The sequence below is a fragment of the Petaurus breviceps genome, unplaced genomic scaffold, assembly GCF_028583685.1.
Source record: "Petaurus breviceps papuanus isolate PSGF00001 unplaced genomic scaffold, PetGlider_PUasm1.0 90825, whole genome shotgun sequence".
Lineage (NCBI taxonomy): Eukaryota > Metazoa > Chordata > Mammalia > Diprotodontia > Petauridae > Petaurus > Petaurus breviceps.
The window spans coordinates 4251224-4278984 of record NW_027187353.1 but is presented as its reverse complement, the minus strand read 5'-3'; the positions used below and the strand labels follow the sequence as shown (position 1 = coordinate 4278984).

The following is a 27761-nucleotide window of genomic DNA, read 5'->3' as shown; positions in this document are numbered from 1 at the left end:
GAAAGGCACAAACTCCTGGTCAGGCAGTTATGTCCACCACAGTCTTTCTCCCACCTGCCTTCTCAGCTTTATTTTGCACAACCCCTTTCAAACACTCTACATTCTAGCCAAACCAGTGTTGCTCCCTTCACTTGACCCTTCCTCTCTTCTGTGCATTCATTGCCTCAGAATCTGGCTTTTTCTAACTTCAGTTAATGTGCCACTTCCTCATGAAGTCATCAACGTCTGTTTCCAGGATTCCCTCGCCCCCTCAATTTTCCACTACACTTATTTGTATAGAAATTAGAATGTAAGCTTGTTGAGGGCAGAGACTGTTTCATTGTCTTGAATGTACTAGGCATTTCAGGTCTATTGAACTCAACAAGCATCAACATAATTAGCTGCACCATCTTGGATTATTAAATTAAATAATATAAATATAAATAAATAAAAATTAAATTAAATTATTAAACCATGTTTCCCCAATAATAAGACCTATCCCGAAAATAAGCCCTCCCCTTACTGTGTAAGATTCCTCCAAAATAAGCCCTCCCCCGAAAATAAGCCCTATTGAGATTGTTACTGTAGTGAAGGTGATCCCCTGCGCTACATGCTACATTATGGTACCCTCTGTATGCACCGTTCCCCCTCCCCCGTGAAATGCATGCCGCGCTCCGAGCTGCATCCAATCAGAGCTGCAGCAGTGAGCGCGTCATCCTGTTCTTCCCCAGCGATTTGCTTATTGAATAAAGGTACATTTTTTTGTTCACATTTACCTGTTTATTAAAATTGCTGTCAATGTTCATTAAAATAAGCCCTCTGGTGTTTTTCTGTCCAAAAAAATAATAAGACAGTGTCTTATTATCGGGGAAACACGGTATATAGAGACCAAACAGACTTGCTGCTGTATATATAACATACAGCACATACTGGTCTTCTTTGAAAAAGTCATGTATTTTCCACTCATCTGGAAATGTGTTTCTCTAGCTAACTAGAGACAGATGACATGGTGAATGTCATTACTTCAGATTTCCTGGATTCACAAACCATAAAAACTATCTCATAATCCACTGCTGGGCAGCTGGTTATTAGGAAATCCTTCCTTACAATGGGCTGATATCTGCCTCTGATTGACTCAGATGCTTTAGAAATAGAAAAGACTTTAGAAATCAAGTAGTTCAACCCCCAGATTTTTGCAGATCAAAACTTTCAGAAAGTTTAAATGGCATACCTACTTAAAGCCCCACAATTCTCCCAAAACTCTAAGGGCCATAGTTAGCACTCTCTCCCCAAAAAGGAAACCTCATTTTCACTTCAAACTGAGAAAACCTCTACTAAGGAACTAACTTTAACAATGCTTAAAGTCATACTTCATAAATCAGGAAAGACTTGATTTCATGATAGTGACAACAGGCTATATAGATATCTACACCCTTCTCCTTCCTGATTAATGTGCATATAAGAGAGCTGGCCAGCTAGTGGTGCATTATATAGCTGTGGAATGAAGTAAAGCTAAATGAAAAATTAACCGGCCCCTGTCAATTCCAAACTCTGGTCTGATTAATATAAATCACCACCATAATAAAATAAAGTGTCCAGTTTAATTATAACTTTAATACTAGAATAAGTTTCCTAAGAAAACTGGAACCATATCTTTCATAATTTATGAATAAACTATTTCACTACTGAGATGGTAATATGGAATAATACCGCAAAACCACTAAGGAGCCAAACAAGAATCTTAGATCTGAGCAAAACTTTGGAGATACTGCATCAGAACAAGGTCAGGAAGGAAGGGGGTAGGAAAGAGGTTGGGGGGGGGGGCGGGGCATCCCCCACCTCTCCACAACTGTTAGTAATTTCACGAGCAACTTCTCCCCTCCCAGGTCCGTGACCGGCCTGGGTGCAAGTACCCATCACCTCCCGAGAGCCAGGAGCCATTATGAAGGGGGGAGGAGGGCGCGTGGCTCAGGGTTAGAGACTCCAGGACCCTTGGGGGAGAGGGGCTTCTGGCTCCCGTTCCAGCCTCCAGGCCCCCCACAAGCACCCCTGCTCAGCCCATGGGGCACGGGCTGCTCGGTGGTGCCACAGAAACTTCGAAACCCGAGCCCCTCCCTCACTTGGGAGAGGACACTGACTGTCCAAGAGAGGCCGCCGCCCGCCCAGTCTCGCAACAAGACCCCCCTCGGAGCCCGTCTCAGGTGCTGCGCCCCTCCCCCCCCCACACACACACACCCCCGAGGCCCGCGGGCTGGAGGGAGGTAGGTTTGGGTCAGTTCGGCCGGTCGCTCCCATGCGGCCCGCCCGCGCCTCACGTCCGGCCGCGGTGCCCGGCTGGGCCGGGCCGAGCCTGGGGCCCGGGAGGGGGAAGCCCGCGGGGTAGGGAAGAAGGGAGGGCGGGAGGGAGAGCGAGCGGAGGGGGCCGCTGCCTCCGCACCGCCCCACACACTTACAGACCCCAGCAGCGCCGCCGCCGCTGCCCGCCGCCGGCCGGAAGTGCCTGGGCGTCCCCGCGCCGACGTCATGATATCACATCCGCCGCGTCGCCGGGGCAACCGCGGCAACGGCGGCCGGGAACTCGGGGAGTGGGGTCGGGGGCGGGGCCGGACAGGCGGCGTGGATCCAAACCGGTCCCCACTGGTGACCCCAACCTCTACCTCCCTCAGTTTCCTCATCCATCAGATCATACCCTCCTAGCGTAGTTGTGAGGACCAAATGAGAAACTCTTTGTAAAGGGCTCGGCAGCCCCTAAAGTGCTCTCTGAGCGATGGAAACGGTGATGAGCGTGATCGTTGATGTTTGGGAGGAAGAAGAGGCGCGGGTGCTAGGACCAGAGAGGATACCTAATAGGGTCCTGAGTTCAAATACACCCTCGGGTGGGTGCTGGATTCCTTCCCCTACAGCCCTCCCCCTCCCTTCCACATTGTAACAGCTACTTGCATCAATTCTAAATGATAGGCAGATTTCATGTGTATACATATGTATGCACACACACGTGTATATTTATATAGTGTATACATATGTATGCACACACACGTGTATATTTATATACAGACCAAATCCAATCAGCCCCTCTCCCACGGGACAGCCCTTCAAATACTTGGGGATTGCCCTAACGTAGCATATGGGGCTCTGCTGTCCCTGCCTCAGACCCATCCTTTGCCACTGACAAGTCTGAAGAGCTATGATGGACACGGGGAGGGCAGCGAGGTACTGGGATTGGAATCAGGAAGAGCTCAAAGCCAGCCTCAGACACTTAACAACTGTGTGACCATGGGCAAGTCATTTAACCCTGTTTGCTCCAGTTTCCTCATCTGTAAAATGAGCTGGTGAAGAAAATGGCAAACCACTCAAGGATCTTTGCCGAGAAAACACCAAGCTTGGTCCTGGAGAATGAGGACATGACTGAAGCGTCTGAATGACCACAACATGAACAAGGTGAAAGTAATGAGGTTTGTGCCTTTATGCTCCATAGTGTTCAAGCTTCCTGTTTCTTTTGCCGGCCATTAGGATAGGATCTTGATCTAGAAAGGAACATTCAGTTAGGAAGAATCAGTTTTACAAACTCTGCTAACCCTGAAGTTCAAAGAAACCCAAGAGTTAGGAAGTATTTTTGATCATGTTCTCTATTTCTCATTCTCCAGGGCTAAGACTCAGAGTGTGTGATGGTGGTGGTGCCTTGGTTTTAGTTTAGACAAGTTAGTCTTCTCATTCAAGCTTCTCAGAAAGCCTAATCAATTTTAGTTAAGCCTGGACCCACCTATCTAGGGAGTAGCCTGGGTTACTTCTCCTCCATTCATTCTCCAGAGAAATGAACAAACTATTTTCCTCCCTTCTCTAAAACCTCGCTCATGTCTCTTGCTACCTCAGGTTGGATGAGGTTATAGATGCCATTTAGTCCAACCTCTTCCTGGCCAAGGCCTGACAAGTAGTTCTCAAGCCTATGCTTGAAGATTTCCAATGAGAAGGAACACATTCCCTCCCCAGGCAAACTATTCTCTCCTTCCTTGCACCTTTTTGGATAGTTGTACTGCTGAGGAAATTTTTCTTTACATCTTCCTTAATTTGTCTCTTTGCATTTTCTACCTACTGCTCCTAGTTCTGCCTTTTAGAGAAAAGAAAAGTCAAGTCCTCATTCCCTGAGACAGTCCCTTCCAAAACTCTAAGATAGCCACCATGCCCCACCCCACCTTCAGTCTTATATAGCCTAAATACCCCTAATCCCTTCGATCTATCCTCATATGGCATGGTCCTTTTAAAAAAAATACATTTTATTGTATTATTTTAAAATTTTTGAGTTCCAAATTGTCTCCTTCCCACCTCCTCTACCACTCACTGAGAGGACAATCATGATATCAATTATATGTGTGAAATCATGCAAACCTTTCCATATTGGCCTTATTACAAAAGAAGAAAAAAAAAGAAAGCAAGAAAATTATACTTCATTTTGCCTCAGAGTTTATCAGTTCTCTTTCTGGAGGTAGATAATATTTTTCCTCATGAGGCATTTGGAATTGCCTTGGATCATTGTACTTATCAGAGTGGCCAACTTTTTCAAAGTTGATCAGCATTATATGGCATGACCTTTGTAAGAAATTAATATTTCTCATATTTAATAGTTAAGGTAGTATTAGGACCAAGGTTTTTCCCCTTTTCTACTTCGCATCCTGAAACCAACCAGTGTGGGAAATTCCTCCTAGAGATTTACCTAGACCAAGATCTAATCAGACAGTAAGAGAAATTCTAAGTTTGGGCCAGTAGGTGTATTCTTGTCCATTGTGTTTGCTCTGACAGGTCGGGGGAAAGGTTGAGTCTCCCTATTATCAAGACAGGTGATATGGAAATTGATGTCCCTTTGACCAATATTTGAGTGAACTCATAGCCCCAACACCTTCATTTTAATATTGCCCACACCTCCCATTCTGTTAACCAATAAGAGCTGATTAGGCATCCCTCAAGAACACCAGTTCTTCAAAGGGCATATTAACTGTGAGCCCATCCCATGAGGGATCTTTGGTCTAAGAGAGACAGTCAAATGGTCATCCTTTTATTATCTTATTATTATAATAAAATTATTATTGTTTTATTCATCACAACTTACAGGCGCTTCACTCTCCTAGGAACCCTTGTCTGGACACTTTTTGGCTTATCTTTTATCTTATAATGTGGTGCCAGTATTGCAGACACAGTCTGACCAGGCTCTCATCTCCATTTCATCCAGTAATTCAGGGTGCTAGCCCAGTGGTCAATGACATTGAACTTGCAGTCCACCAAAGCCTTCTGATCTTTCTCAGACAGACTCTGTCTAGTCATGTCTTTCCCCATCTTACGTTTGGGAAATTTATTTTTGAACCCAAATGAATTTAAACTTGTCCCTATTACATTTTAAAAACTGTTTGAATCCCAACTGTCATTCATTGCTCGCTATCCCACCTAGCTTTGTGCCCTCTGTAAATTTCCTAAGCATGCCATCTAGTGCATTATCAAAGTCACGGATAAGAAACAAAGGAAGCAGCATGATACAGTGGGAAGAACTTTGGCTCTGGAGTCAGAGGACCCAGCTTCAAATTTTATTTCTGACACTGCCTTTATGATCATGGGCAAATAATTTTGGTTCCAAGGACCTGAATTTTTTCATATGTAAAAGTAAAGAGTTAGATGAAATTAGAGGCCTCTGTTCCTTCCATCTCCATGCTCCTATGGCTAGCTGCTCCCCTAACCCTTCCCTGATTAATCCCTTCAAAGACTGGGCTCACCAGTCATCCTCCTTGCATTATGCAAAGTTTGTATGCAGATGTCTCTCTCGCTGAAATTGAACATGATAATCTAAAACCTGCAATTCAGTTCTGCAAGCATTTATTGAGTATCTATGCCAGGAACTGTTAGGTGCTAGAATACAATACCAAAAATGAAGCAGCCCCTGCCTCAGGGAGTTTCCAGTCTGCTGGGGAGGTACAACATGAAACAAACAAGACACACACACACACACACACAAAATAATTTTGGAGAGGGGGAGTCAGGAAAAGCCTCTTGAAGGAGGCTATGCTTGAGCTGAGCTCTGAAGGGAGTGAGGCTTTCCACTCTAAGCATGGGTGTCAGCCTGGGCAAATGTAATAAAGCAGGAGATGGAATGTTGTGTCCTGGGAATAGCAAATAGGCAGTTTGGCTTAAAGCTCATGAGGGGGGTATAGCATAATCAACTTGGGAAGGTAGACTGGGATCCAGATCATGAAGGGTTTTAAATGTCAAAGGTACAAGTCCCTGAATTGTCATGAATTCACTTTAAATATATCTACCTTTAAAAAACACACTAACATAGGATTTAGGGTTCTCTGCTACCATATTCATCCACTAATTTGACCCATCCACTTCCAAAAGTTTAGGTCCTACTTCCTGACACTGTGTGTTTCAGCCAAATCAGACAACTTACTGGTACCTAGTAACCTGATCATCACTTTGCTAAGGGTTCGCATATACGGTTCACATATAAGGGTTCGCACCAGGTTAAATAAAATATTAGGTCAACATAGCCATAGGCACAAGTCATTAATTTGCAGATCTTGGTTAGATAGTAGTACATGCTTGCAGACTTTAGGGCTAATCTAAGAATCAACATTTTAAACCTTGGGTTTCTGAGCTGCTATGGAAAGACTCATCTTCACGAATTCAAATCTGACATTAGATACTTGCTAGTTGTGTGACTCAGGGCAAGTTTACCTCAGTTTCCTTATCTGTGAAATGAGCTGGAGAAAGAAATGGCAAACCACTCCGGTATCTTGGCCAAGAAAACCCCAAATGGGATCACAAAGAATTGAACACAACTGAACACCAACAATCTTTACTAACAGAAGGCTAGTGACTGTCTTACCTGGCTTGGGGAATTATACTGTCATAGGATTTAGAGCAGAAAGAGATCAGAGGAACACAGTTTTGGAACTGGAAAAGATAGTAGAGGTTGTCTAAGCCAATCACCTCATTATATAGTTGAGAAAACTAAGTGAGACCCAGAAATGGAAAGTAACTTGGCTCATGGGCACAGAGTCGGGAAATAAGAGAAGCAGGATTCAAACTCAGGTCTTCTGACTCCAGATCTGGTGCTCTTCTGTCTGTAACAGTAGTGTCAAACTCAAACAGAAACAGTTCCCCACTGGCTGAATATTGACTTAGAAAACCACAAACGAATATTATGTTGTATTTTTAATGTGTTAAATATTTCCCAATTTACATTTAAATCTGATTCTGCTGTGAGTTTTATACCTCTCTCCACATCACCTTATTGTACAGTTAGTCAACAAGCATTTATTAAATACTTACTACCGTGTTTCCCCAATAATAAGACCTATCCCGAAAATAAGCCCTCCCCTTACTGTGTAAGATTCCTCTAAAATAAGCCCTCCCCCGAAAATAAGCCCTATTGAGATTGCTACTGTAGTGAAGGTGATCCCCTGCGCTACACGCTACATTACGGTACCCTCTGTATGCACCGTCCCCCCCCGCCCATGAAACGCACGCCGCGCTCTGAGCTGCATCCAATCAGAGCTGCAGCAGTGAGCGCATCATCCTGTTCTTTATTGAATTCATTATTGAATAAAGGTACATTTTTTTGTTCACATTTACCTGTTCATTAAAATTGCTGTCAATGTTCATTAAAATAAGCCCTCCCCTGAAAATAAGCCCTCTGGTGTTTTTCTGTCCAAAAAAAATAATAAGACAGTGTCTTATTATCGGGGAAACACAGTACGTACCAGGCAATGTGCTAAGCCCTGATGATACAAAGAAAGATAAAATAAAAAAAAAATAATAGTCCTCCCTCCCACAATGCAAACATTCTAATGGGGGAGACAATATGTAAACTAGGTATAGATAAAATACATAGAGAGTAGATCAAGGCAATCTGAAGAGGAAGACCTTAGCAGTGGAGGGACTGGCAAAGACCTCCTGCTGATGATGGAATTTTCAATGTCTCAAAGGAAGATGGGGAGACTAAAAGACAGAGGTAAGAGGACTGAGCATTTTGGGCATGGGGGCAGCCATTGTAAGAGAATTAACGGGATTAAAACATCAAGTGATGGTGGGGATTGAGTGAACCACACTGACACCATCTTGTGACTCAATTCTGGAGCTAGCTGGGTTCCTTTTCTATTCTTTTATGGGTCTAGTCCAATTTCTAAGTCTTAGGAGAAAACTTTATTCAATTGAGGGAATTGGGAGAAAACCTTTTTGCATTATTTGAACCTAGCCCTTTGTGGCAGGGAAGCTGGACCAATTCTACCTATTGCTTAGGGACCCTTAACTAAGAACCTAGGTTAGTCCAGAAACCTGGTAAGATCCAAAGATTGATGCAAGGAATTTTCTCACAATTATACAGCTCAAGCAACTCCTATGTCTTATATGAAATCAATCAGTTATTGTTTCCATGTTCCTTTTATTATTCACAGACACCTAGAGGGAGTGAAACATCTCTTTTTCTGATTTCAGGGAATTGCACCTGGTCTCTCCTCCTCCTAACTTGGAAAGTCCCTAATCTTTCCTCCAATTAGAAATCAGATTGCAAAATTTTACATTCTGGTTGTTTTCTTTATTTAGTTTTTTTGATTTTAATGCATAAAATCTGTCTCCCCCTAGATTCAAGGTCCAGTGCCAAAACTGAGGACTGCCACTGGTCCTGATTTGTTGTACAGTTGGAATGCATGGTTTAATAAGTCAATGTGCTTGAAAGCTCAAACCTTTATTTTTCCCATTTCATCTTTCACCCACTGCAAGTGCAAACTCACAGAGGCAAGTGAGAACCTATTGCAAGTAGGACAGTATAACTGGATCACAGAAAACGTGAAATTTGTAAAGGGAGGAAACTGCCAGGTTATAAAGAGCTTTGAATGGCAAACAAAGGGCTTTCTATTTGATCCTGGAGGTAACAGGGAGTAACTGGAGCTCATTGAACAAGACAATGATGTGGTCTCCCCTCTAGGTTAGAAAAATCCCATTGGCAGCTAAGTGGAGGCTTGAATCAGTGAGACCAGTTAGCAAGCTATGGAGAGAAGTGAGAAAGGCCAGATGATGATGACCACACTGGGAATGTGACTGTCAGTAGAGGAAGGGGTGAGAGAGGCAGCTGGAGTAGAGTTAAGAGAATGAGTTCTGTTTTGGATGTGTTGAATTTGAGACTCCTATAAGATATGTAGCTCAAGATGTCCAAGAGACAATTGGTTAGTAGGAAAAACAAGCTTTTTCTCATCTCTTGCCTGAGGCTCTGAGGGAAGAAACCCCTCTTGATCTTAAACATAAGGTCTTTGAGCTAGCTAAAAGAGTTCTCTAGCCCTACCAGCAGCTGAGAGTAGAAAAAGACTGCAGCCACCCACTGAAGGACCCAAGTGAGGAAAGACAATGAGAAATCATTGGTAACTTTGCAGGTAAGTGATAGTTTTCATTTGAATGCTGAAGCTGAAATTTAAATTGAAAAGGGAAAGCAGCTATTGCTGACTGAGAAGGAAAGTGTGATATAGGACATAGCTAGCAGGGTGTGATAGTAATGGCAATTAAAGATTCCCCTGTATTGGCTTGGTTTTCAAATTGATTGTGTTAAAACCCAGAGCTTGTTAATCCCACCTGTGGGATGGACTTGTTGATGTGAAAAGAAAGTCCTGAACTGGGAGGAGCTGGTGACGTAGATTTGGAGAGATAAGAGAGAGGCGGAAGACCTTTTTGGAAGCAGCACCTCGTGGAGAGAGAGAGAGAGACTAAGAGGATTGCTGGTGGCCGCTTTGAATTGCCCTGGACTTTTGAGACCTGCCCCCTGAGCTGCCAAGGACTGAGGAGACATGGCTGTTTTGCTGGTACTTTGTCTGTCTGTTTTGATGTTCTTTTGCCAGATTTGTCCACTGGTGAAAGACAGCCCTTTTGTTGAAGAAGTCCTGGAACCTGGCTGTTCGCTAAGAAGCCCTGAGACTGTCCTGCAGACAGAGAGTGAATACTGTCCACTGGTGAAGGACAGTGCTGTTGTTGCAGGGGTCTGGAGACTGTCCTGCAGACAGAATGAATACTGTCCACTGGTGAAGGACAGTGCTGTTGTTGCAGGGGTCTGGAGACTGTCCTGCAGACAGAGTGAATACTGTCCACTGGTGAAGGACAGTGCTGTTGTTGCAGGGGTCTGGGAGCCTTTCTGTTGGTTCAGAAGCCCTGAAGAAGGATTTTCTTGTTGTATGTTTACAGAAATCCTGGGAGAGGGCTTTGCTAATGTGTTCAGGGGTTCTAGGACTGTTCTACAGACAGAGGATAAATTCATGAAGGGATTGGCAATGTATCTTATGGCCTTGCTAAGCCTTGTCTCCCCAGGAACTAAGATTGCTGAGAACTTGCCTCCTGTCAAGATGAAGAAAAGACCTCCATTTGGGTATTAAGTGCTGTGTTTAAACTTGATTGTAACTCTGGGGTAGATTCAATTGTGATCCAGGGGTGGGGAACTTTTGACCTTATTGTGCTCTGTGATTGACAAATGAAGGTACTTTACCTATGTTTGGAAACTAATCTCCATTTGAGAAGAGGGGTTTTGTGGTGGACCAAATGAAGGTATAGCCTAGGGGTGGAGAAGTATTTAGAACAGAGACTTTGTAATTGATTGAATGATTGGAAGGTCCTGGGGTGGGGTAGTCCTTGGAGATTATTTAATCACATTTAGTAAATGCTGTATTTGGAATGATGTCATGTTTTGATCTTCTCTGTTCTTGGTTGGTCACTGAATAAATTGGAGAGCACCTATGCTGGTATTCTGAACCTTGGGAAGTTGCCTTTCCTTGGCATTATATTACACAGGGATGACTGGATCTTGATCTACTTGTTGGATCTTGAGGGTTGTTTTTTTTTTTAAGGATGTAGGAGAAATGGAGGGTGTTTGTAGGCAGCAGAGGAGTCATAGATAGGGAGAGATATGAAGGTTAGAGAATGGGGATGATAGTGGAAGTAATTTTTTTAGAGAATTCAGGAGGGGATGGGATGTATTCAAAGGGTTTATCTTGGCAAGGAGCAGGATCACCCCTTCATCTGAAACAACTATGAAGGAGAAGATAGAAGAGGAAAATGTTTGAATGATATGAGATAAAGACAAGGAGAAAAGGGGGAGCTTTCAGCAAAGGTCTCAGATTTTTCACTCAATTATGAAATGAGATATTTGAGTGTGGGAGGAGGGAGAATTGGGGGAAACTGGGGAAAAGGACAGAAGATGTGGAGCAACCATTGTAGAGAATGGAATATCGAATCAGTCACAAAGGAACAGAATATTTGCCTTACTACAGTGAAGGCCGATTTGAGACAAGATAACCTAAATTTGTATTAGACCCAACCAATATGGTTCAGCAATTTCCTTCAGCCCATTCAGCAGGAAGTGAATAGGAACTAAGGAAGGAGATAATGAGAGTAATCCAGGGTTGAGGCCTGGCAAGACATGATCATATTAGAATAAGGAGTAAAGGAATAAAAAGTAGAGATGATTAATTGAATTGAGTTGATTCAGCAAGAAATTGAGATGGAGAAAAGAGGAGAGTAAAACCAGTGCAGGCTGATTATCTGGAAAAAGCTGGAGGACAGAAGCAGTGGGGCATCTGACCAAGCTCTAAGTGCTGCACAGCACCTGCTTCAGCTGCTGTCCATTCCTCCAGAGGAAGTCTTCACAGGCAGACATCCCCTGAACACACTGATGGGTCTGAGGCCTGTTGGTTACTCTCAACCTAGTTTAACCCATCTACAGAGACAGTTTACTAGGATGCGGCCTCTCACACTACAGCTTCTTGGAGACATAAATAAGAGCTGGGTGGGCAGAGGTGCTAGTACTCCCTGAATACCCCATACACCCCAGAGTCAGAGACAGGACTTGAACCTAGCTGTAATTGGCCAGCCCTTTACCACCACAAAGCACTGGCTTTCATAGTGGTTGCTTAATAAATGTTTGTTAAATTGAACTGAATTAGCAGGACAAACAAACAGAGGTATTTCTAGATATTCTCAATAGCCACAGTGGTAGCACCACTGTGTTTGACTTCTTCCTTCTGCAGGTCCATTTTTCTACAGCTCAGGAGCCCTCACCTGCATTCATTTTTAATAGTTAAGCAATTGGAAAACAAAGTTGATGCCCATGATTGGGGAATGGTTTAACAAGTTATGCTACAGGACTGAAATGGAATATTACTTTGCTGTAAGAAGCAATGTAATGAATATAGAGAAAGTGAAAGAAGGGAATAAGCATTTATATAGTGCCTACTATGCACTAGGCACTGTGCTAAACATTTACTTTTACAAATATTCTCTCATTTGATCCTCACAATGACCTTTAGAGATAAGTATTATTATTATCACTATTTTACAGATGAGGAAACTGAGGCAAACAGAGGTTAAGCCCAGGGTCAGACCGATAGTTAAGTCTCCGAGGCCAGATCTGAACTTGGGTCTTCCTGACTCCATACCCAGCAGTCTATCCCCTGTACTGCCTAGCTGCTCGGAGAAGCATGAGAAACCTTATGTAAACTGATACAAAGTAAACAAAACCAATCAAACAGTATCCATGTGTATGTCAATGTATATATACATATACATAGATACAATAATGTAAATGAGAACGAGAAAACAAAATCAAGGGCTACAGAATTCTCCTAAGTGTGACCCCACTGAGGGGATAAAAAAGCAGCTCCTTCCAGACTGTTAGGTCATTTTGCTGAACATTTTTCTCCTTTTTCATTCTTTGGACACAAAAAGGCACCAAGTATTTGTGTAGCGCTACTATATGCCAGGTACTGTAGTAAATGCTTTAAAAATATTATCTCACTTGATCTTCACAGTAGTCCTGTAAGGTGGGTGCTGTTGTTATCCCCATCTACAGCTAAGAAAAAGAAGGCAAATAAAAGTGAACTGACTTGCCCAGGGTCGAACAGCTAGTAAGTATAGGAGATTGGACTGGAAATCAGGTCCTCCTGACTGTAGACCCACCACTCTAGCACTTGTGCCACCAACTACCCCTAAGGGGTTGTTGTAGGAGGGGGAAGGGGAAAGGATACATTGGGAAGTGAAAGTGATGTAAAAGTTAAAGGTATCAATAAAATGGATATTAAAAAACAGTCCTCAGTTGACAGAATAAGCTCAAAGAAAAGGCATTTACTGAAATCACATAGCACGAACAGTAACAAAACATTCTCCCCATAAACTTGGGGCATGGTTTTATACACACAAATGGTGTCAATGGAGAGGTGGGCATACCCACAGACCACACTAGCAGAGAGGCACACACAGAATGCAACCTCTGGCACTGAAAGGCCCCGATGTCTTTCTTGTGGCATCCCCACTCTGCTCTACCTGGGCGAGGTGTCTCTGCTGGACATATGGCTCCACTGGACGTTTGGAGCCTGCATTCCACTGGGCATGCCATTAACAGTGGGAGAGTGGGGAGAGGAAAGTGAGAAGAATCTCCTGCCCCTTACTGTAGCATCGAATGCAAAAGGCATGAGGGAAAATGCAAAGAGTGCTTCACTCTTGCCTCCTTAGACAGTATGTCTTGCTTTTTAAAGGCCACCAAGGCTGATCCTTCAGTTAGCCATTCCATAACTCCATAAAGAAGTTGACCAAAATATGTCTTCATTTTTCCTGCTGTTGTTTGTCCTTTGTTTTCAAAGAGGACCATGACATCAGTAAGGTGATGCCCTGACTGCAAGTGAATTGGATTTAAGTGAGGGAGGACTATGCTAAGTGACCAGCCTCACTTTCTCCTCTGGAGCCATCTGGGTCCAGTGGTGAGATATAAATCAGAACATCTAAAGATGCCCCCCCCCCCCATTTCTCATAAAGGAGGAAAGAAGTATAAACCCTTCACATTGCCTTCAAACAAGGGCCACTTCCAGCACCCTTTCAATCTGCTTATCTACAGACATCTGAAAGGGAAGAATTTTTTTTTTAAGCAATTGGGGTTAAGTAACTTGCTCAAGGTTACACGGCCAGTTATTTTGTGTGGGTGCCAAGTATCTGAGGCCAGAACCGATTCTGGGGTCTCCCGACTCCAGGGCCGGCGCTCTTACTCACTGTGCTGCCTGGCTGCCCCTGAAAGGGAAGAACTTTAACAATTTATGATGTCTATTCTGAGCCAGATTTAATGGCAAGTTAGTTCAGTGATTCAGGCTCAGGATTAGAATGTAATGCACTCTTAGACAATAAAATGCACTAAAAACCAATTTTCTTTGTGATACAATTAAAAAGAATGCCATCCTTAATTAATTCAAATAAAAAACTACTCTCCTACAACTCTTTGTTCACCATAGCAATTAGCATGCTGTCCCTGAAGGACAATTGGAATTCTACCAAGACCACTGCAGGACCCCCATGGAGAGGGCATTTTATGCCTCAGAGGGCAAGAAAGACAAACAAATCAGTCCCTAGGATAGTGGGCCAACCAAACTCCCAGGATGGCCTCACTGATGGAAACCAGCCTGTTTACATAAAGTAGATACTGTGCCTACTATTGTCTCTATTACCTTCCCTACACATCCTGTAATGACATTAAATGAGATAGGGGAACTCAAGTGATCATGGAGCTTCTGATACTGCCTCTATTATATTTTTATTTGTAAAGAATGCTTTGCAGTTGTATTTTAATATAAATCCTATATGTTATATAGTTTAACCCAATATATATTATATAAACTCCCATACATTTTATGAAATTTCTTAGTTATGAAATTTTTTAGTGGAATTCTTTCATTATTTCTGTTTTTTGTCAGTACTATATATAAATGGTCATGATTTTTTTTTATAGATGTATTCCGTATGTAGCTACTCTACTGAAAATAGTAATTCTCTCACTTTGTTTCTTTGCTGAGCTCTCTGGGATTTTTAAGTATACTACCATGTCATCTGCTAAAAAGGATACTTTTTTAACCTAGTTATACCTTTTTGTTTTATTACTACAGCTAGTCTTTCTCTGTGTTAAATATTAGCAAGGAGAGGGAGTATTCTTGCTTTGTATGTTTTGCTGGAAGGCATCTTGGGTTGTTCTATTCTAAACAATGCTATCTCTTGGTTTTAAATATGTGCTTTTAATTATTTTATTTTTAATTGTTTATTAAATTTAGTTTTTGAATTTAACAAACACTAAGTGAAATTTACACGTCTGTTTACATAGTAAAACAAAAAGAAGATTGCACATGAAACTATGAACCTCTGTTATGTACAAATTGCTTTTCTTTTTAGATATATTTAAGAGCTATAATCCTACTGCATAAATCTCCAATAAAATTTTCTTTTAAAAATTATATATGAATATATTATATATAATATAGCTATAATAACTAAAGCATGTAATTTTCAAAGCTATACTGTTCTATTCATCTTTAAAGTCTATGCTTCAAGGGCCCTCTTCTTCCCTTCCTTCCTTTTTTTTTTGCCAACCCTAGCTCCCCTCTCACACTCCTCTCTAAATAAAAAAAAAAAAACCAAACAACTTGTAACAAATATTCATAGTTAGCAAAAAAGAAAAAAAATCCTACATTGACCATGTCCAAAAACGCCTGCCTTATTTTGCATCTTGAGCCCATTCCCTCTCTGACAGGAGATGTGCAACATGTTTATCATCAGTCCTCTGATACTGTGGCTACTCATTGCATTTGTTTTGACTCCTTTAAAGAAAATCCCTTCCATAGTTATGTTTCTTAGAATTTTGTCTTCTCAGCTGTCTCTCAACTGCCTCCTTAGAGAAAGACCACCAAGGGCAGGACTAATCATTTAGCTGAACACCCTATAATTCCTTCAAGAAGTTGATCAAAAAATGTCTCCATTCCTCTGAAGGAAGAAAAGAATATAACTGAGTGAGATATTTTGTCAAAGGCTGACAGTTCCTGTATCTAAATAATCCTGTTTTTTTTTTGTTCCTTTTTGCTGTTTGTATGATTATGTTGTTTTCCCAATGTTAAATCATTCTTTCATCCCTGATATTAATCCAATTTAGTCATAGTGAATTATTTTTTGATATGTTAATGTCTTTTTGAGGGGATTTTATTTAAAATGAGAGAGTCTGTTCATTCATTAATGTCATTCATTATTGAGAGTAGACTATTTTCCTTTCTCTGCTTTATTTCTTCCTGGTTTGGGGACAAGGACCATATTTGTCTGTTTACTGATTTTTAAAAAAAAACATTTGACTTAATAGTGTAAAAAATGGCCTTCAGGTGGCCAGGTGGCACAATGAATGGAACACTGACCCTGGAGTCAGGAGGACCTGAGTTCAAATCAGGCCTCAGACACTTAATACTTATTAACTGTGTGACCTTGGACAAGTCACTTAATCCCAATTGCCCTGCCTTCCCCCCCTCAAAAACAAAAAACAAAATATAAAGCCTTTGGGGCAGCTAGGTGACACAGTGAATGGAACACCGGCCTGTAATGTAATGCCAAGGAAAGGCAACTTCCCAGGTTCAAAATACCAGCATAGGTGCTCTCTATTTTATTCAGTAACAAACCCAGAACAGAGAAGATCAAAACATGACATCATTCAAAATACAGCATTTACTAAGTGTGATTAAATAATCTCCAAGGCCTACCCCACCCCAGGACTTTCCAATCATTCAATCAATTACAAAGTCTCTGTTCCAAATACTTCTCCACCCCTAGGCTATACCTTAATTAAGTCCACCACAAAGCCCCTCTTCTCAAATGGAGATTAGTTTCCAAACATAAGTAAAATACATTCATTTGCTCAACCATAGAACACAAAAAGGTCAAAAGTTCCCCACCCCTGGATCACAATTGAATCTACCCCAGAGTTACATCAAGTTTAAACACAGCACTTAATACCCAAATGGAGGTCTTTTCTTCATCTTGACACGAGGCAAGTTCTCAGCAATCTTAGTTCCTGGAGAGACAAGGCTTAGCAAGGCCATAAGATACATTGCCAGTCCCTTCATGAATTTATCCTCTGTCTGTAGAACAGCCCTAGAACCCCTGAACACATTAGCAAAGCCCTCTCCCAGGATTTCTGTAAACATACAACAAGAAAATCCTTCCTCAGGGCTTCTGAACCAACAGAAAGGCTCCCAGACCCCTGCAACAACAGTACTGTCCCTCACCAGTGGACAGTATTCATTCTGTCTGCAGGACAGTCTCCAGACCCCTGCAACAACAGTACTGTCCCTCACCAGTGGACAGTATTCACTCTCTGTCTGCAGGACAGTCTCAGGCCTTCTTAACCAAATGCCAGGTTCCAGGACTTCTTCAACAGGACAGTCTTTCACCAGTGGACAAATCTGGCAAAATAACATCAAAACAGACAGACAAAGTACCAGCAAAACAGCCATGTCTCCTCAGTCCTTGGCAGCTCAGGGGGCAGGTCTCAAAAGTCCAGGGCAATTCAAAGCGGCCACCAGCAATCCTCTTAGTCTCTCTCTCTCTCCACGAGGTGCTGCTTCCAAAAAAGATCTTCCGCCTCTCTCCAGTGTCTCTCCAAATCTCCGTCACCAGCTCCTCCCACTTCAGGACTTTCTTTTCACATCAACAAGCCCATCCCACAGGTGGGATTAAGAAACTCTGGGTTTTAATACAATCAATTTGAAAACCAAGCCAATACAGGGGAATCTTTAATTGCCATTACTATCACACGGCCCTGGAGTCAGGGGGGCCTGAGTTCAAATTGGACCTCAGACACTTAATACTTACCAGCAGTATTACCTTGGGCAAGTCACTTAACCCCAATTGCCTGCCTTCCCCCACTCCAAAAAAAAATGGCCTTGAAAGCTACCCTCAAACAAGTTGCATGCTCATACATGCAACAAAATTATATAAGACTCCATCATAGCTACAACTCCAGAGATCTCTATTCAGTAATCTGCTGGTCATTGACATTAAGTGGGTTGTTAAACAGAGACAAAGAGCTTAAAGCATTTGCCTGTATCTTGGAGGAAGGCTCTATAAAATTAAAGAAATGGAAGAAAATGAAAGAAAGAATGAAATGAAAGAAAATAAAAGGAAGAAAAATGAAAGAGATGCAAGAATGAAAGAAAAATTCCCATTAATGTTAAAGTTCTCCAGATGCTCAGAGAATTATCCTTTTTGGAATAGGGACTATCTTTACTTTTGTACTTGTATCCTCGCTACTAAGCAATGTGCTTGGCACATAGTAAATGGTTAATAAATGACTTTTCATCAATTTTCATTTATTTGTTCAATTGATTGTATTGAGTCATTGACCATTATAAAGCTTTTTTTTTAGAGTAAAGAGAAAGAGACTGGTCCAATCATATATATTTAAAGAATAAAGTTGATGAACACCACACATGGACCAGATTCTGACATGCCTCAACACCTCTACACACAAAAGTCAGCTGTGCCTCACTTCTTCCCTTTAGCAGATGCACAAACCATTTCAGGCCCCCTGGTACATGAGAGTCACTCAGATTCTTAGTGTTATCCATATGGTGTTCATCCATTTTGGAGACTTTTTGTGGCATCATGCTTAATTTAAGCCTGACTTCCCTTAATACCCTCACAATGCTTGGGGGCATTTTCACCCTTGCCTGGCAGGTATGTGCTTAAGACATACAGACTCATTTTATTATTCTGGTATTTATTAAATGGCACTATTAGCATACTTGGTGATTTCATTGTAAAGGCGGGCAAAAGTATGGCACCAAGAAAAGGTTGGAAAATATGGTTTAAGATTAGAAAAATTTTTTTTTGGAGGCAGTTGGGGTTAAGTGACTTGCCCAGGGTCATATAGTTCATAAGTGTTTGAGGTCAGATTTAAACTCAGGTCCTGCAGTTTCAGGGCTGGTGCTCTATCTAATGTACCACCTAGCTGCCCCCAGGATTAGGAAATTTAAAAGGTCAAAGGTTTGTAGGTTATTCAGAAGCTTCACACATATATATTGTAGAAGTACCTGCTCTTGATGACATGTTGAAAGATATGGGCAAGAATTAACACAGGATCAGAAGGTCTAAATAGGTTTCTGATGGAGGAAAAAACAATATCCATGGGATTATGGTTCTGTGTGAATATTAATTAATTGGGGTGGTTGACCATTTCTTTCCCTAGCTTATTTTACATATGAAGAAATTGAGGTAAACAGGTTTAAGTGACTTGCCTGGTGACACATAGCTAATAAGTGTCTAAGGTCAAATTTGTTTTTGTTTTGTTTTTTGCTTTTTGGAGGGGGGAAGGCAGGGCAATTGGGGTTAAGTGACTTGTCCAAGGTCACAGGACTAGTAAGTGTTAAGTGTCTGAGGCCAGATTTGAACTCAGGTCCTCCTGACACCAATCTGAGTACTCTGTCCACTTCACTACCTATCTGCCCTTCCTATACCTTCTTCCCTAAGTGGAAAAAGAGCAGTTCCCAACTAAGCATTCTCCATCTTCATCCTAACTTCAAAACACACTCACACACAGATTCTATTTAGTCTTCAAAAGAATCTATACTCCATCTATCTTTCTTCCTAACCTCCTGATTAATTAATGAACCAACCCCTCAAAAAAACCATAATAAAAACCATTCAGAAAAGAAGATTTGTGAGTATGAGTTCTACCTTACTCCCCTGTGAGAAATATCTAACCTTACTAGTCCCTACGTCAAGTGGTGTCATAGTGGGCTTGGAATCAGAAAGACTCATCTACATGAGTTAAAATCCAGTCGCAGCTGATTACTAGCTCTGTGACCCTGGGCAAGTCACTCAACCCTGTTTGTTTCAGTTTCATCATTTGTCAAATGAACTGGAGAAGGAAATGGCAAACTACTCCAGTATCTTTGCCAAGAAAACTCCAATTGGGGTCATAAAGAGTCAGACATGCCTGAAATGATTGAATAGCACTAGGTCAAATTCTACCACCAACTACAAGCCCAGCCAAGTCAAGATTAGTGCAAATAATGACTTGTAAAGTGGTCACATTATTTGAATTCACACTGCCTGTTGCCATCAGACTGGAATCCATCGCCACATTTTACATAATTATAACTTAGAATAATGTGAATTAGTGTATAGTCTTTACACAGACATCCTTTGGGGGCCTCTGTTTCCTAATTTATAAAGGAGAGGGATTAGATTAACTGATTTCTAAGGTGCTTCCCATCCTTAATATACTAGGCATCTTTAATGCTTGTTGGCCCCATACTCTTGCTGAAACAATTGCCTGATCCTTTCTGCTTATTCTTAAATTTCTAGACTACATTTCATACCTCTGTAACCAGACTTCTCACAAAGTGAAGGGTGTTTTTCATTGTTTTCACAGTGGACTCCTGGTTGGACTGACTGGCTAAAGGAGCCAACAATGTATACCAATATAGACCAATGTATACCAATGAGAGAGAGACACTTGTAGTTGCAGAGACTCTTGGGACATAGGGTGTTCCAGGGAAAGAGAGAGTCTCTGAGGTATATGGTTTGATCTAAATAAGTGTTGACACATAAATATTTACTTTGGAGTCAGAAGACCTGAATTCAAGTCCTGATTCAAGCACTTACTAGCTATGGGATCTTGAGCAAATCATTGACTTTCTGGGCCTTATCATTCCCATCTGCAACATAAAGAGGTTGGGTTAGATAAGTGTTATAATCTTTTCAACATTTTTTTTATGAAAAAAACTGTTAAAACGGTTGCACTAATAATCCACACAGTTCATTGTAAATAGACTATAATAGTCACTTTGAGCTTATTTATATCTTTTCCCCAAGCTTCTAAGCAACTTATTTCCCCTTCCCTCCCAGCATCCTTTTGAGAGGTGAACCAAGGTCACCAGGGACTTATTTCAATGTAAAAAGCCATGACTCAGAAAGGCAGGGGGCAGGTCCTTTAGATGTAATTTAGTCTAAAACATTCATTTTATACATGAGGAAATTGAGGCCCTGAGAAATTTGCCCCAGGTCATAAATTAAAAGTGAAGGAGCAGAAAAACAAAACCAAGTCTTTGAACTTCAAATCCAATGCTCTACAACCATACCCTCTTGTTACTTATGCTTCCCTTCTCTGTCCCATAACTTCAATATCCAACCATCCACCCCCAAAAACCTTTGGACTTCTTTTTTTTTTTTCAAATGCTTTATTAACTTCTGATTTACATCATTCATTTCCACCAGATTTTGAGTTACAAATTTTCTCCCCGTTTTTCCCCTACCTACTGCCCTAAAATAGCAGTCCCACAGGATATCCCCTCCTCCAATCTGCTCTCTCCCATATTTTCTCCCACACCCCTTTCAACTTTTCCAGTGGATCTCTATGCCCCAGTGCCTGTATATCTTATTTCCTAATTACATGTAAAATAGTATTAATAATAGTATATATATATACATATATGTATATATATATTTGAGTATTTGATTTTAAAACTTTGAATTCCAGATTCATTCCCTTCCTCCCTTGTCTTCCACCCTTACTGGGAAAATAAGCAGTTCAGTATAGGTTGTACCTGTGTGGATAATGCAAAACAATAACATAGTAGATATATTGTAAAAGACTGACTATATTTCCCTCCCTCCTATCCCACCTCCCACTTGTTCTATTCTCTGCTTTGATCCTGTCCCTTTTCAAAAGTGAGTGCTCCCAACTTCCCTCCCCCCCAGCCTGCCCTCCCTTCCTTCATCCCCCCTCTCATCCCCTTCCCCCCTACTCTCCTAGAGGGTGAGATACCCTGTTTAGTGTGTATTTCATTCCCTCCTCAAGCCAAATTCAATAGGAATAAGGTTGACCCATTCCCTTTTGCCTTCCTATTCTTCCCCTCCATTGTAACCATTTTCCTTTGCCTCTTCTTTATGAGATAGTTTATCCCATTCTGTCTCTCCCCATCTCCTTTCATTATATTCCTCTCTCACCTCTTAATTTCACCTTTTAAGTATCATCCCTTCCTGTTAAATTGGTCCTGTGCCCTCTATCAATATATACCTGTAAACATACATATACACATTCACATATATATTCATATGCCCACATACCCTCATATATAGACATATATATATATATATGTATATATATATATGTGTATATATATATATATATATATATTTCTATTCCCTTCAACTACTGAGAAAAGTTTCATCAGTTACAATTATTGTTTTTCCATGTAGGAATGTTAATAGTTCAACTTTGATAAGTTCCTTATGATTTCTTTTCCCTGTTTACCTTCTCATGCTTCTCTTGCTTCTTGTATCTGCATGTCAAATTTTTTATTCAACTCTGGTTTTTTCAGCAAGAATGCTTGAAAGTCCTCTATTCCACTTAATGACCATATTTTCCCCTGAAACATGATACTCAGTTTTGCTGGGTAGGTGATTCTTGGTTTTAATCCCAGCTCCTTTGACCTCCAGAATATCATATTCCAAGCCCTTCGATCCCTCAATGTAGAAGCTGCCAGATCTTGGGTTATCCTGATTGTGTTTCCATAATATTCAAATTGTTTCTTCTTAGCTGCTTGTAATATTCTCTCCTTAATCTGGGAATTCCAGAACCTGGCTATAATATTCCTAGGAGTTTTCTTTTTGGGATCTTTTTCAGGAGGTGATTGGTGGATTCTTTCAACCTCTATTTTGTACTCTGGTACTAAAACATCAGGGCAGTTTTCTTTGAGAACTTCCTGGAGGATGATTTCTAGGTTCTTACTTTGCTTATGGCTTTCAGGTAGTCCAATAATTTTTTTAAATTATCTCTCCTGGATCTATTTTCCAGGTCAGTGGTTTTTCCCATGAGATATTTCACATTGCCTTCTATTCTTTCATTTGTTTGGATCTGTTTAACAGCATCTTGATTTCTCATAAAGTCATTAGCTTCCATTTGCTCCAATCTAATTCTGAAGCAATGATTCTCCTCATTGAGCTTTTGAGATTCTTTTTCCATCTGGCAAATTTGGCTTTTTAAGGTATTCTTCTCCTCAATGCCTTTTTGAGCCTCTTTTGCCATTTGAGTCAGTCTGTTTTTTGAGGTGGTATTTTCCTCAGTCAGGCTGTTGACTCTCTTTCATAATTTTCTTGCATTGTTCTCATTTCTCTTCCCAATTTTTCCTCCACTTCTTTTATCTGCTTCTTAAGGTCCTCTATGACCTGTAACCAGCTTGTATTTTCCTTTGAAGCTTTTGGTGCAGGAGTTATGACTTCACTGTCTTCCTCCTGTTCCATGCTTTGCTCCTTTTTGTCCCCAGAATAGGAGTCTAATGTTGGAATCTTCTGTCTGCTTTGTTTCCTTTGCCTGGTCATGTCGCCCCTCAGTCACTTGACCCCTGGGCTTTTTGCCACAGTAGGACTCTGCCACCAGACAGGGGAGCTTTTGTCCCAAATGCTGGGGTTTTCTCAGTTGCCGGAGGTATTAGATGGGTGCCCTCTCTGAGGTCTCCACATGCTCTGGCAAGCTGGACATACACCCCAGGACCTCTACCCTAGACACAATCCAGATCCAAGAAGGTTAAAGCAAGAGTAATTACCCCTCAGACTGGTGCTTGGTCCCCCTACAATCTGCAGGCCAATGGCACTCACACTTACTGGGTCCCAAAGTCCAGACTGCACTGACCTCTCACTTTGTCCTTCGCATCTATGTGTTGATAAATCTGGAAACGGCCACAGCTGCTGCTGATCTGGAGTTCCTCCGGCCTGCGGCTGGTCAGGCCCGCCCTGGGGCTAAAGCCTTGGTGTGGGGCTGGGCTCGGCTCCCAGAGCACTGTGCTGGCTGATTCCTGCTGGCCTGCCAGGCTGTCCTCAGCAGGAGGTTAGCTTCTCTGTGTCATTTTGTGGGTTCTACAGCTCCAAAGTTTGTTTAGAGTCCCCTTTTTACATGGATTGGGGAAGGTGGAAGCTGGAGCAGCAGGGAGGTCCTGCTTCTACTCTGCCATCTTGACTCTGCCCTTGGACTTCTTTTCATTGAAAGTACCATTATTGAGTATAGGCCCTTTGGGTCCCTTGGTCAGGGCTGACCTGCCTGACCCACCACCCAAGGCCATCCCTGCTGTGAAGTACATACTGCTAGGTCTCACAGGATGTTAGCCCAGGCACTGCTTGTTGACCTCTTGGTGCCCCTGAAAGCATATATGGTTCTGCATTCCTTCTATACCTAGGGCATCCAATAGGATGAAGAGTATGAAGGCCAGGGAGGTCAGTAAGCTTGCCAGGCAAGCCCCACTCAGAAGCCACACAGAATAAGAGGAAAAAATGAGGAGGAAAACTTTCTTCCTTCTCTCCTTTACTTTCTCCATGCTTTCTCCTCATTCCTTTTCTCCTTCTCCTGGGTCAAGTTTTGAAAAGAAATCTTTGTTTCTTTCCAGGTTTCCCAGTAGTCAAAACTAGTCTGTCTCTCCCTTCAAACCTGGGTTTGTCTGGTTTTTATGGAAATGTAGAAGGAGAAAAATAAGAGATTCTCATCATGTGGTGATCTAGGCTAGGGCCTGAACTATAGAGATTATTCCATGTCTTTTCATTCCTCCTTTATCCTCCCATAGCACTGTTTCCCCCTGCCTTCTCACTTTAGGACCTCAGTTCATATTTCACTGAAAAAATTGAGATCACTTGTCAAGAGCTTCCCTTCTGGTCACATCACTTAGACATCTTCCCCCACTATCCTCCTTTACCTGTGACTCACATGAAGAGATAGTCATTCTCCTTGAGAAAGCTAGCCCCTGCAACATACAACATCGTTTCTCTCTATCTCTCTCTCTGTCTCTTTGTCTCTCTGTCTCTCTCTTTGTCTCTCTCCTGATTCTCCTTATTTCTTTCCAACTGTTCCTTCCCTGTCTCGGTCTCCTTTGCCTGTTTTTAATCCAGATCATACCCACTAACAGTAAATATCCCCTAAAACTCTGTCCTAGATCCTCTTCTCTTTTTTCTTTGTGTTGTCTTGCTTGGAGATTTCATCAGTTTCTATGGGTTCAATCATCATCTATATATAGTTGGACTCTAGATTTACATATCCAGTCCTAATCTCTTTCCAGAGTTGGAGTCCTCCATCAGCAACTGTCTTTTGGATATCTCAGGTTAGATATCTTAAAGTATCTCGACATATCCAAAACAGAACAAATGGTCCTTTTTCCTCTTCCTAAATTTCCTCTCCCTGTCAAGAGCACTATCATCCTTTCAGTCACCCAGACTCACAACCACAGTGTCATCCTTAACTCCTGACTGGATCTCTTTGGGATACAGGATGGTCTCTATTCTCAGAGTCACCAATAGGTTTCAGCTGCAAGTCAGATGGAAAAGTCCCCAAATCCTTAAGGTGCTATAGCAAAGTAGATGGTAATGTATCTTCTTTCACATCATTTCCCCCAAGAAAAATCCTATCTTTTCCTGATTTTGAACCCCCTGAGCATATCAAGGACTTTTGGTGGTAAGCATTTTGGTTTTGGGGTTATTTAGTAGCTGTGATTGCTGCAGAAGTGAGGGCTGCAATGACCACTTTGTATCTCCATAGAAGCTACAGCCAGGCTTTGAGGGCTGGGCTGAAAGTAAGACCGATGGACTGGAAGGCACTGACACTCATGGGGCTGTTGGCTCAGTGGTTAAATGGTGGTGGTGGCAGAAAACACAAGGTTCTATAGCAGATTGCATGCCATCTTTGGGAGGGGAAGAGGAGGAGAGGTGCAAAAATTCAGAACTCAAAATCTTATAAAAATGAATATTGAAAACGAAAAATAAATGTATAAATTTAAAATTTTAATTAATTAATCAAATTAATTGATTTAATTAATTAATCAATTTAATTAATTGATATACATTAAAAAACAAAACAAAATAAAAAAAGAAAACACTAGGCTCCAAGTCAAAACATTTCATTTTGAGTCCTTCCTCCAATAGCTACCTGTCCATGAGTCTCTCTGAGCTTATTTCCCTATTTGTGAAACAAGGATAATACTTGTACTGCCTATGTGACATACATGGGCTCGTTAGGTGGAAACCACTCTGTAAAAAGTCCCATATAAATTTGAGCTCCTAGATTATCCTTCCTTGGTTTGTTAGCCTTGTGATTAGAAATACTATTAAGATGCCCAAAGTAAAAAATGGGAAACAGGGAGGGGATGTGGTTGGACTTGTACCTCTGTGGTCATGGCTAATGTCCAACTAGATTGTCTAGTGGCTGAAGTAAAACCCCGTTTGGCCAACTTGCCTCCAGTGCCCTTAGCCAGCTGGACCCCTGGCTGTGTAGGCAGGTCATTGTCCCCAACCATGAGGCAATCCAGGTGTTGATGGGAAGGGTGGCTTGCTCCAGATTGGTTCCTGGAGCAGGGCCAACATCAAAGTCATGTTTTGTGGTTCCTGCTCTACAATTTTAGCAATTGTTCACCCATTTGAAGCTTGCTAGATGTTGGAAAGACTGAATTGAACGGATCCCAGTACTTTTCCAAGTTTAGACAAGAGGAGGACATAGCTACAATTATAATGGGTCACTTTGATCTTTCCAGTGGGTTGGGATTAGGACTTACCCTAAAGCCAGAGCTATAGAGGCTGGAAGGGACATGGAGAAGTCATCTCACCCAACTTCCTGCCTCCACATAGGACTATATGCAGACCATCGCAGAGATGCAAGTCTTAATCTTAAAATTATAGGGTTCCAGAAAAGGGTCATGGAGTTAGAATTGGAAAGGGTTCTAGAAGTCATAAAATCAACCTTATTTTACAGATGATGAAACAGAGAAGTTATATGACTTGCTCAAACAACTTTGTTGTTCATTCATTTCAATTGTTTCTGATTCTTTGTGATCCCCATGGACTTTTTTCTGTGGGGTTTTCTTGGCAGAGACAATGGAGTGGCTTGCTATTTCCTTCTCCAGCGTGTCCCCATTTTACAGATGAGATACTGAGGTAAATAAGGGTTAAGTGACTTACCCAGGGTCAGACAGCTACTAAGTGTCTGAATCTGAATGTGAACTCAGGTCTTCCTGACTCCAGGCCTGGTGCTTTAGCCATTGTACCACCTAGCTACCAAAGGCAGGGGTAGGGCCTCCAAATGATCTCCTCTCCCAATTCAGCCAGTTGTTGCCAGGGGTCTTTCTCTTTATGGGGAGTATACATATTCTATAAGTGCTTGGTGACTTGCTATTCCACTTTACCAGTGTGATGGTAGAGGTTGTAGGGTGAGAAGACCTGGGTTTGAGTTAAGTTGGAATCTTTTTTACTTCATTTCTTAATTGTATGACTCTAAGCAAGTCCCTTCAGCTCTTTGGGCTTCTCTGGTTTCCTCATCTATACAATGGTGCTGGTGAGAAGTTGTACTAGATAATATCTATGGTCCCTTTCATCTCTAAAAATCCAGGGTGATGCTGGTAAGCCACATAGTATTACTCAGCCGTTGGACCCTAGTTAGCTGACTCCCCATAGGAAGGTCAGTTGGATGAAGGTGGGATGGAAGGAATGCATATAGTATCCTAGAACTAAATTCAGGAAGACCCATTTACTACTGGGTTACCTTGGGAAAAAATCTAACCTCTCTGGGCCTTATCAATAAATAAAGGGACTGTCCTCAATGACCCTGAAAGACACTTCTGGTTCTAAATCTCTGAACCTGGTGTACTAAGAGTATTTAGGCTGCCAACCATACAAGCTAAACATTAACTATGGAAGCCCAGCCAATGAATATAACCAATCTCCAGCTTACGAACATCTCTTACAAAGAATCTCTTCCTGCCGTGTTTCCCCGATAATAAGACCTATCCCGGAAATAAGCCCTCCCCTTACTGTGTAAGATTCCTCTAAAATAAGCCCTCCCCCTAAAATAAGCCCTATTGAGATTGCTACTGTAGTGAAGGTGATCCCCTGTGCTACACGCTACATTACGGTACCCTCTGTATGCACCGTCCTCCCCCCCCCCC

The 27761-nt window shown here is 41.8% G+C and overlaps 1 protein-coding gene across 4 annotated transcripts in view; it reads right to left on the bottom strand.

Annotated features, from left to right (window-relative positions):
- Positions 1 to 2523, bottom strand: part of EDC3 (enhancer of mRNA decapping 3) — a 64658-nt gene extending 62135 nt beyond the window's left edge. Inside the window, exons 1-2 of one of the 4 annotated variants that reach the window (XM_069071166.1) lie at positions 2433 to 2501; positions 756 to 809 (exon numbers count right to left, since the gene is read on the bottom strand). Coding sequence is in view for 1 of the 4 variants with exons in the window: in XM_069071164.1 (XP_068927265.1) it covers positions 2437 to 2504 (68 nt within the window). In the remaining 3 variants the exon portion in view is untranslated. Of the gene's footprint in view, positions 1 to 755; positions 810 to 2214; positions 2237 to 2432 lie in introns of those variants that run through there. The other 3 variants (XM_069071165.1, XM_069071164.1, XM_069071167.1) reach the window with 3 other exon arrangements.
- Between the last annotated feature and the right edge of the window lie 25238 nt (positions 2524 to 27761).